The 14,083-nt window shown below is 40.0% G+C and overlaps 1 protein-coding gene across 1 annotated transcript in view; it reads right to left on the minus strand.

The window, feature by feature from the left end:
• COQ10B (coenzyme Q10B) overlaps positions 1-13,989 on the minus strand; it is a 16,680-nt gene extending 2,691 nt beyond the window's left edge. The window contains exons 1-3 of the mRNA XM_007465698.1: positions 13,868-13,989; positions 8,807-8,956; positions 4,357-4,549 (exon numbers count right to left, since the gene is read on the minus strand). Of these exons, the coding sequence (XP_007465760.1) occupies positions 4,357-4,549; positions 8,807-8,956; positions 13,868-13,989 (465 nt within the window). The remainder of the gene's footprint in view (positions 1-4,356; positions 4,550-8,806; positions 8,957-13,867) is intronic.
• Between the last annotated feature and the right edge of the window lie 94 nt (positions 13,990-14,083).

Here is a 14,083-nt window from a genome sequence, read left to right on the forward strand (position 1 = left end):
TATTTCTAGAGGCCTCTATGGTTCCAGTTTTCCTGAAAGTGTGGCCCTGACCCACTGCTTTCTGACCTCTCATCTCTTCTGTGCTCATGTTTATTTTACATGTGTGTGTACACACTGAAACATAATACACAGTAATACTATGCACAGTGCATCCTGACATTTCCCATTCTATATCATTAAAAAATGTTGGTTGAGACCCATTAAAGAGTTGCCTCCTGTAGTGTGAAAAATGGTGGCCAGAACCATAGTTACTAGTCCATTGTTAGGACAGGTTATGACCTTGAATGAAGTTCAGTTTCAGGGCTTCCCTGGTGGCGCAGTGGTTGAGAGTCCGCCTGCCGATGCAGGGGACACGCGTTCGTGCCCCGGTCTGGGAAGATCCCACATGCCGCGGAGCGGTTGGGCCCGTGAGCCATGGCCGCTGAGCCTGCGTGTCCGGAGCCTGTGCCCCGCAACGGGAGAGCCCACAACAGTGAGAGGCCCGCATACCGCAAAACAAAACAAACAAACTTTAAAGAAGTTCAGTTTCTTTATTTACTATCCTAAGATGCCATCTGGGCCTTATTATACTAGTAGACAATTGACCTCAAGAATATCTATCACCTTCCCTCAGAAGCAGGCTATTTTTTAAAATTCTTGTTTCAGTCTACACTCCCCTCCTCAATTAAGCCTTAAGTTTTCAGCAATTCTGGCAAATCCTGGGGCCGATAAATGATCAAGCCCCTCTACCCCCTTTCTTTTGGATAAGTTATCCCCCTCAAGAATTTAGACTGTCCCTCTCCTGAGGCTACACACTACAAAATATATTGCAAAATAAGGACCTGCGTAGGTAAACTGTTTCCCCCAAGTAAACAGTCATTTTTTCTCCCATAGCTATAGCCTACCTAAACACAGAATATAGGATTATTTCTCTGACTATATCTGGATCTCTCTAAAGATGGTTCAAACTGGGGGCTAAAGAGCTAAAAATCCATTTGCAGTTTATTCCTCACTTCCTCTTCATCTAAACCCTTTTGAATTAATTATCAGATGGTAACATGGTAGAATCATTATAAACTGCATCCATACTAAAATGCATTTAAAAAGATATGCTCTAGGGCTTCCCTTGTGGCGCAGTGGTTGAGGGTCCGCCTGCTGATGCAGGGGACGCGGGTTCGTGCCCCGGTCCGGGAGGATCCCACGTGCCGTGGAGTGGCTGGGCCCGTGAGCCATGGCCGCTGAGCCTGCGCGTCCAGAGCCTGTGCTCTGCGGCGGGAGAGGCCGCAGCAGTGAGAGGCCCACGTACCGCAAAAAAGAAAAAAAAAAAAAAAGATATGCTCTATTTACACATTTATAAAAAGAACATATTATTTTAATTTTTAATATGGAAACCAGTGAATGTTTTAAAACTTATTTAGACATGATAAAATAAGTCATTAAAATACTAACTACTTTAATAGCTGATATGCTAAGTCACTGGGGAGAAGTAAAAATTTTCTTCAGAGTTTGGCTTTATATATAGTTCAATAATGGCCATCCAATTTTTAAAACCATCAAAAGTCTATAATAAAACTGTATTGTTTCAGTTATCCAACTTCGTTTATTTACTTTTTTTGTTTTTGGCCATGCCTCACAGCTTGTGAGATCTTAGTTCCCCAACTAGGGATCAAACCCATGCCCCCTGCGGTGGAAGCCTGGAGTCTTAACCACTGGACCACCAGGGAAGCCCCTGTTTATTTGCTTTTATTTTTAATTTTTTTAAACTTTTTAAATTATCCAACTTTAAGATAATGCATTCCACCTTTCTTTACAACCACATAAGAAGCTTACAGGAAATTTAATAGTGAAGAAGAAACAGCTGTTGGGAATAATCACTATAATATAGCACCTTCCTCTGACCACTTTTTCACAAAATGTAGCAGTGCTATACTCATATCAGTAATCCAGCTCAAGGACCCATGGATTTTTACTGTTTTTTTTTTTTTTTGATGTTGGGGGTAGGAGTTTATTAATTAATTAATTTATTTTTGCTGTGTTGGGTCTTCGTTTCTGTGCGAGGGCTTTCTCTAGTTGTGGCAAGCAGGGGCCACTCTTCGTCGCGGTGCATGGGCCTCTCACTATCGCGGCCTCTCTTGTTACGGAGCACAGGCTCCAGACGCACAGGCTCAGCAGTTGTGGCTCACGGGCCTGGTTGCTCCGTGGCATGTGGGATCCTCCCAGACTAGGGATCGAACCCGTGTCCCCTGCATTAGCAGGCAGATTCTCAACCACTGCACCACCAGGGAAGCCCCATACTGGTATGTTTTGATAGGGACAATACTGCCAAAGATCTCATTCCTAACAGAGATACTGAACACAGTAGGAAGGTTTCTGGCCATTACAGATTCAGGTAGACTAGAATCACTAACATGTTAAGTCACAGGCACATTTGGGGCAGCTAACAATTCACAGAAAATGTCACATGGCTTCTGCTGCTTCCTCAGTTATAATAATTTTTATTATATGTCACATATGTGTATCAGGTATTAAAATCCAGAACCTGAACCCAGGGAAAATTGAAAGCTGAACATAGAGAGTTGTGTGTTATTCTCTAATATGTCTTTAAACAATAAACTAGCACACTAAGTGAGACAGCTTATTTTAATGGAAAAATAGTTTTGGAATCAGACACACACAGTATGAATTTGTGTAAGGCTCTTAATTTCCCTAAGCCTCATAAAATTGAGCTAGCAATGACTATCTAATACATATTATTATAATTTAAAAAAATAAGTTTCCTCCCTCCTTGGCAGTGTTAAAAGTTACTGAAATTATTATGAACATCTGTGGATCTACAATAACCCAAGAACACAGTAGTGAGAACTTCATAAACAAAGAGGCCTCATGACTCCTGTCATTGTAGTACTGGTGCTGAGGATACAGAGATGAAAAAGAGGATCTCCCATTCTCTCAAGTAGCTCCATTTTGTCAAGCAGAAATACAAATGAAGAGAGAAATTATACTACAGAGTGATAAGAGAAATAAATAAAGCACGTGCAAAGCCCAGAGGAATCAACGAGGTAGAACTAGTCATCTATATGAAAGGAAAAGGAGAAAGCAGGCTGGAATTTGAAGGATTAACAGGCAAGGAATTTTCCTTATAGGTAAAAGAGGGAACAATATGCAAAGGCACAGGGCTGTGGAATAAGCACTATATGGTTCATTCATGGAAGCCAGGGAAGGGAAGAAAGCCAGGAGGAGAAAATGAGACTTTAGAGTTCTTTTAGTTAGATGCAGGATATGTTAAGATCTAAGTTATGAGAGTCTGAATGGTAAGAGACTGAGGTCAGGGGACTCAATTTTAAGATTACAGAGATATTTGCTGCTGTCAGACAGACTAGAGTCTTGGCTGTGTAACCTTATCTAACTCTTCTAGGCCTTAGTGTACTCAACTATAAGATGGAGAATAAAATTTGCATCTCAAAGGGCTGTTGTGAAGAGTAATTTAAGTAAAGCACTCTAAAGAGCTCAATATGTTAGCTATTTTAAGTGTAGTATAGTAGGTGAAAACTCCAAAACTATGAAGCAAACAGGTGAAAACAGTCGTAATAACGACAGAGTCCCACAGTGGGGTACGGTCTTTTAAGTGGAGTTGAAGTTTTGAGATTGCGACTATGGTGGACTCCAAGGTCTTAGCTTCACTGAACAGTATACTCTTTCTGGTATGAGAGTTGCACCTCCTCAACGCCTGACAAAGAGGTGACGAAGGCATTTAGCTCTGGCCAATTACCAAGAAATGATACCACCACTAAATCCTGTGAGCACAAAACACAATTCAGCTTTCAAAGTCTTTGGTCATCACATCTAGAAATTCAAAAGAAATGGGAACTCTGCCTTTTTGTGTGTTGAAGTCTGGGTACCTTTTCTAAATGTGTACCCTCCTCTGAGAAGAGTAAGAATGCTTAATATATGCATGCAACAACACTTGGCATTTCAGTACCTGGTACATGGCAGGATGACTTCAATGTTTATGTTCTCCACATTTATATATTTTCTACCTTTCTGCATCCTCTCACCACTTTCCCTTCCTTAACTTAAGAAAAAGTAGTGCAAGTATTAAAACATGTCTCATTGTGCGGCCAAATCCTTCCTGTGGGTCAATAGTCCTCAACAGAAGGACAAAAGAAAAAGCTTCTAATTTCCATGTTCTAGTTAAATTTCTATTTGGAAAGAATAATGCTAATATTGTGTAAAATAACATGATTTAAGAAATATAATAAATAGTTTGTTTTTTCCCTCCTATTAGTTTAGGGAAGTCTTCTTAATGCTATTATACTTTAACCCATTTAACATAATATTTGAGGAATATTTAAAAACAACAAAAAACAAAACCATTACCTTTACCAAATGTGGTTTCACCAAGGTTACCACTGATGTATAGCGCTCCAATACAGGTGGAAACCCAATTTCTAATCGTGTTTTGCAGTATCCAGATCTCCTTGATATTACATCTGATTTTTTGCACCAAGGAACAAAATGCTTGTAATCCTCCATTCCTGATACTACATCATACATTTCCTGCATAGAATATCTAAAAAAAATAAGGAGAGGTGTTAACTGCATCTATTTATATGGTAGATGTACACTTTAAATTGAATATGAATAAGGTTTACTATGTATGAGGCAATAAATCATTTGGCACACATATAGAACCACACTCTGGGATGAATGTTTTTAAAACACAGAAAATAAAAGGATAAAAGGGAGCTAAACATATGTCTATAGCAGAGCTTACAATGTGGCAGACCACATGTTGAATCTGGCTTGCATGTATGGTTTTTAAAATTTTAATTAGTGACCAGCATTTAAAAACTGAGACTTTGAGAGAAAAAAACTAGAAGCAACCTAAATGTTTATTTGGTTGATAAACATTAATAACTGCTTAATAATAAATGGTTGATGAATTATGGTACACTCATACTGTGGAACTCTATCAGTTATCTATAGGGATTAAGATCAGATGTACGGTTGACCCTTGAACAACACAGGTTTGAACTGTGTGGGTCCACTTATACACGAAGTTTTTTCAGTAAATTTAGTACCTGTATTTTCATTTTACAGATCTTTAAATTAAATGTAAGGGAAAGTTTGTGTTCAATTAGAGATCACAATATGTGGAATCAAAACAACTAGGGTTTGAGTCTTGATTTTATTTTATTTTATTTTATTTTTTGAGTCTTGATTTTATCCAAACTGTTTCATCAGCTTCCTGCCTTTTGGTGAGTCATTTAACAATCCCTCGTTTGGAGACGGAAATAGCAGTATGCAGATTTTTTTTACTGTGTGGGGGTCTGCACCCCCTAAACACCCCACTTTTCAAGGGTCAACCGTATACTTTAGAGCAAAGAGGTTTACAATATATTGCTACGTGAAAAAAGGCACACTAAAGCAGACGGGATATATACGATTCTATTATCTATTTGAGAAATATTATAAGTGTATACTATATTTCCTCAATTTTAAACATTCGGGATTTTTTTCCTGAAAATAATTATGTTAATAGACTGTAATGAAAATACATTGAAAAAGTCCTAGAAGGATACAGATTAAACAATTACCAGTTGTTAATTCAGGAAAAAGAAGTAGGAGTAAAAATAGACTAAGTCTTTTAGTATACATATTTCTAAATTGTTAAGTTTTTATACAAGTATGTGATGATTTTGTAATTAAGAAAAACATCTATTCTATAACACAAAAAAAGGAAACCTCTCATTCTTTTTATGAGCCAGCATAACAGCTGTGAACCCAAGCCTCACAAAGCACATAAAAAACAAAATCTATAAACCCACATCACCTGTGAGTATGGAGGCAAAACTTCTAAATATCAGCAGATATAATAGAGCAATATATTTTTTAAAAAATACAACAATCAAATGCAACTCATTTAAGGATGTTTGGATGGTTTAATACTAAGAATTATATTATTATAACCATATTAATTAGTCAAAACAAAAACATTATATGATTCCCTCCATAGATAGTTAAACACCAGAAGCATTCCTATTAGTTAGAAATAAGACAAAGGTGCTGCATATCATCGTTATCTGACATTTTTCTGACAGTATATCAAAATAATTAAATCAGAGCATGAAATATGAGGCACATGTGTGGAAAAGAATTAGGCAAAATTATAAATTGGCAGGTGATATGACTATCAAATCAGAAGCTAATCAATTCAGAATTTAGTTATGTAGCCTGTTGAGAAATATATAAAAATTAATATCGTTCCTATACTAAGTAGAAAACAGTAGCATAGAAATGCAAAATACATAGAAATACAACAAAAAACCATCAGCGTTTAAATGAAAAACCAAACAACAAAAACATTGTGGATACAAGTAAAAGACAACTGAATGAGAACCAGACACATAATTCTTGATTATAAAGACTCACACTGTTAAAACATAATTCACCTCAAAATGATATAGTAAACAACCACATTCTAAAGTTTAAAAGAGTATTTTTGGAATATGACAGAATGAGTGTTTATACATATTTAATCTTTATGATCATGAAATGAGGCCCACAGCAGAGGGGGGAAAATAAACCTACCCTCCCCATGTTCTCAGACACTTGGAAATAAATGCCAAAATAAGTCCCATGAAGTATGAAACCTGGTAGCCTGGAAGCTAATTGTCATAAAAGTAGTCTGCACTGACTAAGAAAGCAGTATAGCATAGCAGTCAAGGGGATGGACTTTGTAGTCAGAAAGTACTGTGTTCAAATATCAACTCGAAAACATAGTAAGTCATGTGACCCTGGCTAGGCTGCTTAACCTCTCAACTTCATTTTCTTCATCCATAATTGAAAAATACCTCTACAGGTGTTTTTTTTTTTTTAATATTTATTTATTTCGCTGTCCAATCTTCATTGCGGCATGCGGGATCTTTCACTGCAGTGCTCCCTTGTGGTGTGTGGGTTTCTCTCTACTTGTTGCATATGGGTTTTTCTCTTCTCTAGTTGTGGCGTGGGCTCCAGAGCGTGTGGGCTCTGTAGTTTGTGGTTGAGGCGCGTGAGCTCAGTAGTTGTGGTGGCGGGCTTAATTGCCCCGCCACATGTGGGATCTTAGTTCCCTGACCAGGGATCGAACCTGCGTCCCCTACATTGGAAGGTGGATTATTTACCGCTGGACCACCAGGGAAGTCCCTACAGGGTTCTTTTAAGGGTTAAGTGAAATAGTTTTAGCATAATGCACAATGCTTACTAGGCAGTTAATAAATGGTAGCTATTATGTGTTTATGTCAAATATGGGGGAAGATGAAGATCATTAGATAAGACCAATTTGTAATAAAAAGAATTTTAACATGAGAAAGAATAAGGAAGCAAGAAAGAATAAGTAAATATGGTGGGAAAAATAAGCTTAGGAGTCATGACACAACATAATCTCTCTAAGCTTCAGTTTCCTCATCTCTAAAATGGGAATAATACCTAGTTCACATGGCTATTGTTGTGAGAATTAAATGAAACAATAAATATAGAGCCCCCAGCAGTGCCTGTCAAATGGCAAGTACACAGTAAAAGGAAGATGTTATATTTCTGATTCAAAAGGAAAGCAGACCAATTCACTATTTGATTTCTCATCCTTTTGTTGCCATGTCTCTTTTCAACAGATACTGGCTGATGCAAAGATGTCTACCTATCCAAGTATTTACACTTGCTTTATGTGACATTATTGCTGGCCACCTGGAGGCTACAATTACATAGCTGTAACATGACTAGTTCTTGCGAATAATATCTGAGAGTAAGCACTGGGTGTCACTTCCAGACCAATAAGATTAAGAACCAGGTGTATCTTTTTAAGAGACTCTGAAGACTAAGGAATTACAAAAGTCACAAGTTGGATGGAGCCTGGCTTCCTGAATCACTACTCGAGAGGATTGCTGCCCACGGATTGGGAATACCCACTTCAACTTTACATGAGAAAGAAATAAACTTTGGGGTTTTACCTGTATGGTTGCTAGCATTACCTTAACTAATACAGTGACTATCCAGTAATAACGGTAAATTATGTGACAAAAGTTATGAGTATGACCAAAGTTCTTTACTGCAGAAAAATTAGAAGGGAAAAAGCAACTAAATAAAATGAATGAAAAGTACTTTTAGAAGAATTCATGTAATATTTAATGGCCTGTTGGGAATTAAGACCCCCTTGTAGAAATTCCCATATGAAGGACTGCTTGATTTCTGGTTTAGCAGATCTGCAGACTCTCTATACTCTGCTGTATATACCCCTATATGAGGGGCCAAACCTGGCCTGCTGCGTGGCTCTGTAAATAAAATTTTATTAGAACACAGCCAGGCCCATTTATTATATATTGTCTATGGCTATTTTTGGGGTACAGTGACAGAGTTGAGTAGTTGCAACAGAGACAGTATGGTCCACAAACCTATTTACTAACTGGCCCTTTACAGAAAAGCTTGCCAACCTCTGCTCTAGATGGTAGGGGCCTCTTAGCATGTTTAGATGTACTTACCTAGGTATGTGTGTATGTGAGGGAGCTATACAGACATATCTGGCTCAACATATCAGTAATGTTGCCACTATAAAAAAGAACAGTGTACAAAAAATGCAGGTCATAAACAGTTTAATTATTTCCTTTAAATGTCAAGATTTAAATCTATCCTATAAAGTTACCACATGACTACATTCAACAAATATTTATAAAACGGCAAGGGCTAGAAAATTAGAGCTTAGTCTGTAAGAAGAGAATCCAGAAAAAAAGAGGCATGATGTTCTATAGAAAATTGTGAACACGCTCTTTTAGTACAACTATTATTTTATACAAACCCTATAATTCTCCTCTCTGAATATTCTTTTCTTTTGTTTATTAATGGTGCAGCAATTCTGAAGAAAGTTCTTGCATATATCTCCTTAGGCAAAACTGAGGTATGTAGTGGAAGAGTTCTGCTCATCAGTATACCACAGGAAGCTAAATATCTAAAAAGACAAAAATTACCTGATTAACACTGACAATTAAGAGAAAACACAAACTATAGAGATTGTAAAATAACAATCATACTTTAGAAGACTGTGCAACCTTAGAATAGTCCTGAAAACACACACACACACACACACACACACACACACACACAAGCTTCTAAAACACCATAAAGAAACTAAAAAGGGACTTCCCTGGTGGCGCAGTGGTTAAGAATCTGCCTGCCATATATAAGGAATCTAAAAAAAAAAAAAAGGTTCTGAAGAACCTAGGGGCAGGACAGGAATAAAGATGCAGTAGAGAATGGACTTGAGGACAGGGGGAGGGGGGAGGGTAAGCTGGGTCGAAGTGAGAGAGTGGCACGGACATATATACAGTACCAAATGTAAAATAGATAGCTAGTGAGAAGCAGCCGCATAGCACAGGTAGATCAGCTCAGTGCTTTGTGACCAGCTAGAAGGGTGGGATAGAGAGTGTGGGAGTGAGGGAGATGCAAGAGGGAGGGGATATGGGGACATATGTATACATATAGCTGATTCACTGTTATAAAGCAAAAACTAACACACCATTGTAAAGCAATTATACTCCAATAAAGATGTTAATAAAAAAAGAATCTGCCTGCCAATGCAGGGGACATGGGTTTAAGCCCTGGTCCGGGAAGATCCCACATGCTGTGGAGCAACTAAGTCCGTGCACCACAACTACTGAGCCTGCACTCTAGAGCCTGTGAGCTACAACTACTGAGCCCACACGCCACAACTACTGAAGCCCACGCGCCTAGAGCCTGTGCTCCGCAACAAGAGAAGCCACCGCCATGAGAAGTCCGCACACCTCAACGAAGAGTAGCCCCCTCTTGCTGCAACTAGAGGAAGCCCACGTGCTGCAACTAAGACCCAACGCAGCCAAAAATAAATAAAATAAAATAAATAAATTTTATTAAAAAAAAAGAAACTAAAAATACCAGCTTACAGTTATGGTTAAAAGCTTCTAACATCAAAGGTATCTCTCCCAGAAGTTGGCTTTTAGTCTGCAGTCATGTTTTACAACATATTCTTACCCTAGGCTTTCTAGGATATTCATCATCCAATTTTCAACTCATCTACTCAGCTTGTTTTCCCAGCTGGATCCACAGGGGTTTCCTTAATTCTTGATCTACTCTATGAGATTTGAAATTAGGTCTTGCTCTCCCATTGGATATCTGGTGGCCCTGTCAGAGCTGCTGCTCAGTTATCTTTTACCTTCCAATCTCCATTTCCATGTGTATATGTGAAAACATATGTCAAGGTAATTAGAATGTTAACTGTTTGGGTGCTTCGTAATACAGATGCCTGATATGCTCTTGTTCACCTAAATGTTTTCAGCCTTTATTCTAATAAGATTATTGCATAACTGTTTTACACTACTATTCGTGCATTATTAGTTCACATACTTATTGAGCGCCTATTCTGAGCTAGGCACTAGGGATATAATGGTGAATAAAACAAACATGAAGATTACATTCTAGTTGGGGATTCAAAAAAAAAATCACTAAAATAGAAATGGGTGTGGGGAGATGTAATTAGGACCTTCTTTAGACAGGGTGGTCCAGGAAGTCCTCTGAGGTTGTATTTCAGCTGAGAAATAATGGATAAGGAGGCATTAGCCATGCTAATAGATATGTATGTACATAATAAATGCGTGTGCACATATATATAAAATCTCTCTCACACATACCTGTGTGTATGTACATGGGAGGAGAGGTAGATACAGAGCATTTCAGCTACTGGGGAAAGAGCGTGGCAGCACCCAGACACTAAAAAAGACAAACAGTGTAACAGCAGTATAGCAAGCCACAGGGAGAGCACCATGAAATAATGTTAGAGAGACAAGGTTGGAGCAGGATCATACTGGGGATTATTGGTGAGGATAAAGCAATTTGGAATTTATTCTCAATGAGATGTTCTTGAAGTGTTCCAAGTAAGAGAGCAATATTTTATTAAATTGCGTCTTCAAGTTATTTTTTAAAAGGGTAATGGAGTGGCCTGGTGAAATCTCATGTTATCATATATGAAATTTGATTTATATAAGATATGATTTACATATAAATAAAATTTCTTTAAGGACACTGAGACCCTACAGTTTGGCTAGAAGAGAAAATCAAGTTAAAGAATGATTGAAGAGGCTTCCCTTCCCTGGTGGCGCAGTGGTTGAGAGTCCGCCTGCCGATGCAGGGGACACGGGTTCGTGCCCCGGTCCGGGAGGATCCCACATGCCGCGGAGCGGCTGGGCCCGTGAGCCATGGACGCTGAGCCTGCGCGTCCGGAGCCTGTGCTCTGCAATGGAAGAGGCCACAGCAGTGAGAGGCCCACGTACCGCAAAAAAAAAAAAAAGAAAAGAAAAGAAAAAAATAATGTTATGTGAATTTTAAAGGCAGTGATAATATTTTTAAAAGCCTACTGTAATTTTTTTGAGTAAAGCTACAGAGTTTGCTTTAAAGTGGAATTATGCCAATAAAAGTGACTGACAGTTATTCTGCTGAATGAAGAAGAACAGTGGGAATAAAATAATTAGGCAGGGACTTCCCTGGTGGCGCAACAGTTAAGAATCCCCCTACCGGGCTTCCCTGGTGGCGCAGTGTCTGAGAGTCCGCCTGCCGATGCAGGGGACACGGGTTCGTGCCCTGGTCCGGGAAGATCCCACATGCCGTGGAGCAGCTGGGCCCGTGCGCCATGGCCGCTGTACAGCAGAAACTAACACAACATTGTAAAGCAATTATACTCCAATAAAGATGTTAAAAAAAAAAAAAAAGAATCCCCCTGCCAGTGCAAGGGACACGGGTTCGAGCCCTGGTTCAGGAAGATCACACATGCCGTGCACCAACTAAGCCTGTGCGCCACAACTACTGAGCCTGCGCTCTACAGCCCGACTGCCACAACTACTGAGCCCACGTGCCACAACTACTGAAGTCCGCGCGCCTAGAGCCCGTGCTCCACAACAAGAGAAGCCACCACAAGTTGAAACCCACACACCACAACGAAGAGCAGCCCCCGCTCGCCGCAACTAGAGAAAGCCCGCGCGCAGCAATGAAGACCCAACACAGCCCAAAATAAATAAAATTTAAAAAAATAATAATAATAATTAGGCAGTTAATTTAGCTTCCCCCTTAAAAAAAAAAGACACAAAATATAATTTAGAAACTAGTAGCCACACAGATTATAAAAACCAAGCATGGTGTTCAAAATGCCTAATCACCCATTTCCCTTCTAAGACATTCTTTAGATGTCTTTAACTGTTTTAACAGTTTTATCTATTTCGCTCACTTTTCGTATAGATACCTTCTTATCTATTATTGGAAGCCAATTACGTGGCAGATACTGTGCACAATTATGAACAATTTTCTGATAAATCAGACCAGAAAAAGCAGTATCTGAGATAAACCTTTATTAAAAAAAAAAAAATAAGACCCTTGCTTCTGAAGAGGTGAACTGGGTGTTTTGGAAACTTACTTTTCACTGTATATGGTTTTGAATTTTGTACCAGGTTCATGTAATACGGTCCCCCTATCCCCCGAAAAAGAAACACACAATCTGATTACAATCATAAAAGAAATGCCTGTGTTTAAAGCAAGTTAACAGGCGTTTTCTGATCGGTCTGCATACTATGGTTACAATGCCCTGGACTGCCCATCTATTTTCACATGTCATCAAGAACAATATGTCTTCAACTGCAATACGAGAACCATACAATCGTATATATGGTTAAACCATGAAATGAAAACTGGACCAGATGAAGGACAGTTTTTTGGTCACTAATCTTCCAATACTACATCCCAAATACTCTACTACAATAAAGGCCAGAATCTGTTAATGCTTCAGCCTTGCAATGAACTCGTAAACTCTCTCCCTCTTCATTATCATAAACAGTAAATATTTTATCCTGGAATTTAAGCCTTAATTTGATCACTAAAGCAATTTTTAGTTTTGTTTATTTGCAAGCCAGCATTTTATAAGAATAATACAAGCAGATCTAAAGCATGATACAGAATGTTCTGCTTAAAACTTTTTCAACCAATAAATGTCTAAAAGGATTTGGAGTTGGTTGGGTTTTGGTATTTTAAAAAATTCTTCACTGAATCTAAATGTCGTGGAGCTCAACCAGATTTGTGCTTTCTCCCTCCACCCCGTAGTTTACAACTAAATTAATTTTAAACGTTAACTTTAATTTTCCAGCATAGTTTATTAAAATGGCATTAATAAAAGGGGACTAAGTGGTAGAAGTATGGAATCTTTCGTGTCTCCACCTCCATCACCTACCGAAAAAGAACCAACCAGGAAAATCGAAGGCAGACTCTGGTTCAAGGTTACAGGACTTCTAAGTTACAATGGCATGGAAAAAAATCCAAGTCCCCGGCTTCGGTTTAGTTTAGCAAGCACCAAAGGGCGGGGGCAAAGACCGCTACCAGAAACTAGGAAAGCACGTCTGGCCATCGGATACGCTGGGGGAACAAAGGGGGCCTTACTGCCAGGCCACAAACTCCCACACGCCCATCAACCCGCAACTTCTGCGCTGCAGTTATGACTTTCCGAGAGCAGCAGCCGTAGGCCACGGGGAGGAGGCCGGAAGAGCCCAAAGGCACCCCCGCCGAGTTGCTTTTATCAGCTGCTTCAAAGTCGCTTAGCGGATGATTCACCGCCTCTCGCGAGGGCAGCGAATCACAAACACAAGACGGGGAGCCCGGGACAGGCCGGCGAGCCTCCGGCCCAAGGGTCTGGGGGGAAACGCGCGGCCCTGAGAAGGCAGGAGACCCTTTCTCTCCAGAGACGCGGAAACGCATCCGGTCCGCCTGCCCCACCCCAAATGCCCCCAGTCCCCTTGCTCAGCAGGCCTGGGCTGAAAACTACCCTCGCCGCTGCGCCCCAGTTGTTCATTACCTGACGTTCCGCGCAGGCCCCTGCGCAGGAACCGGGGCTCCGGCCGCTGCCGCAGACTTCGGACGGCATCGCGAGACCACCTTTTTCAGGGCCCTCTGACCGGTCCGAGCTGCCATCATCATCTGACTAAAACCGGTCGCCAGTAAGCCGGGACCAGGCCCACGGCACCGCCCTCCTCCGGCGGCCCGGGCCACCCGGCGCCGCCGCCACTCAGCC

Source organism: Lipotes vexillifer, unplaced genomic scaffold, assembly GCF_000442215.2.
Source record: "Lipotes vexillifer unplaced genomic scaffold, Lipotes_vexillifer_v1.1 scaffold113, whole genome shotgun sequence".
NCBI classification, from domain to species: domain Eukaryota; kingdom Metazoa; phylum Chordata; class Mammalia; order Artiodactyla; family Lipotidae; genus Lipotes; species Lipotes vexillifer.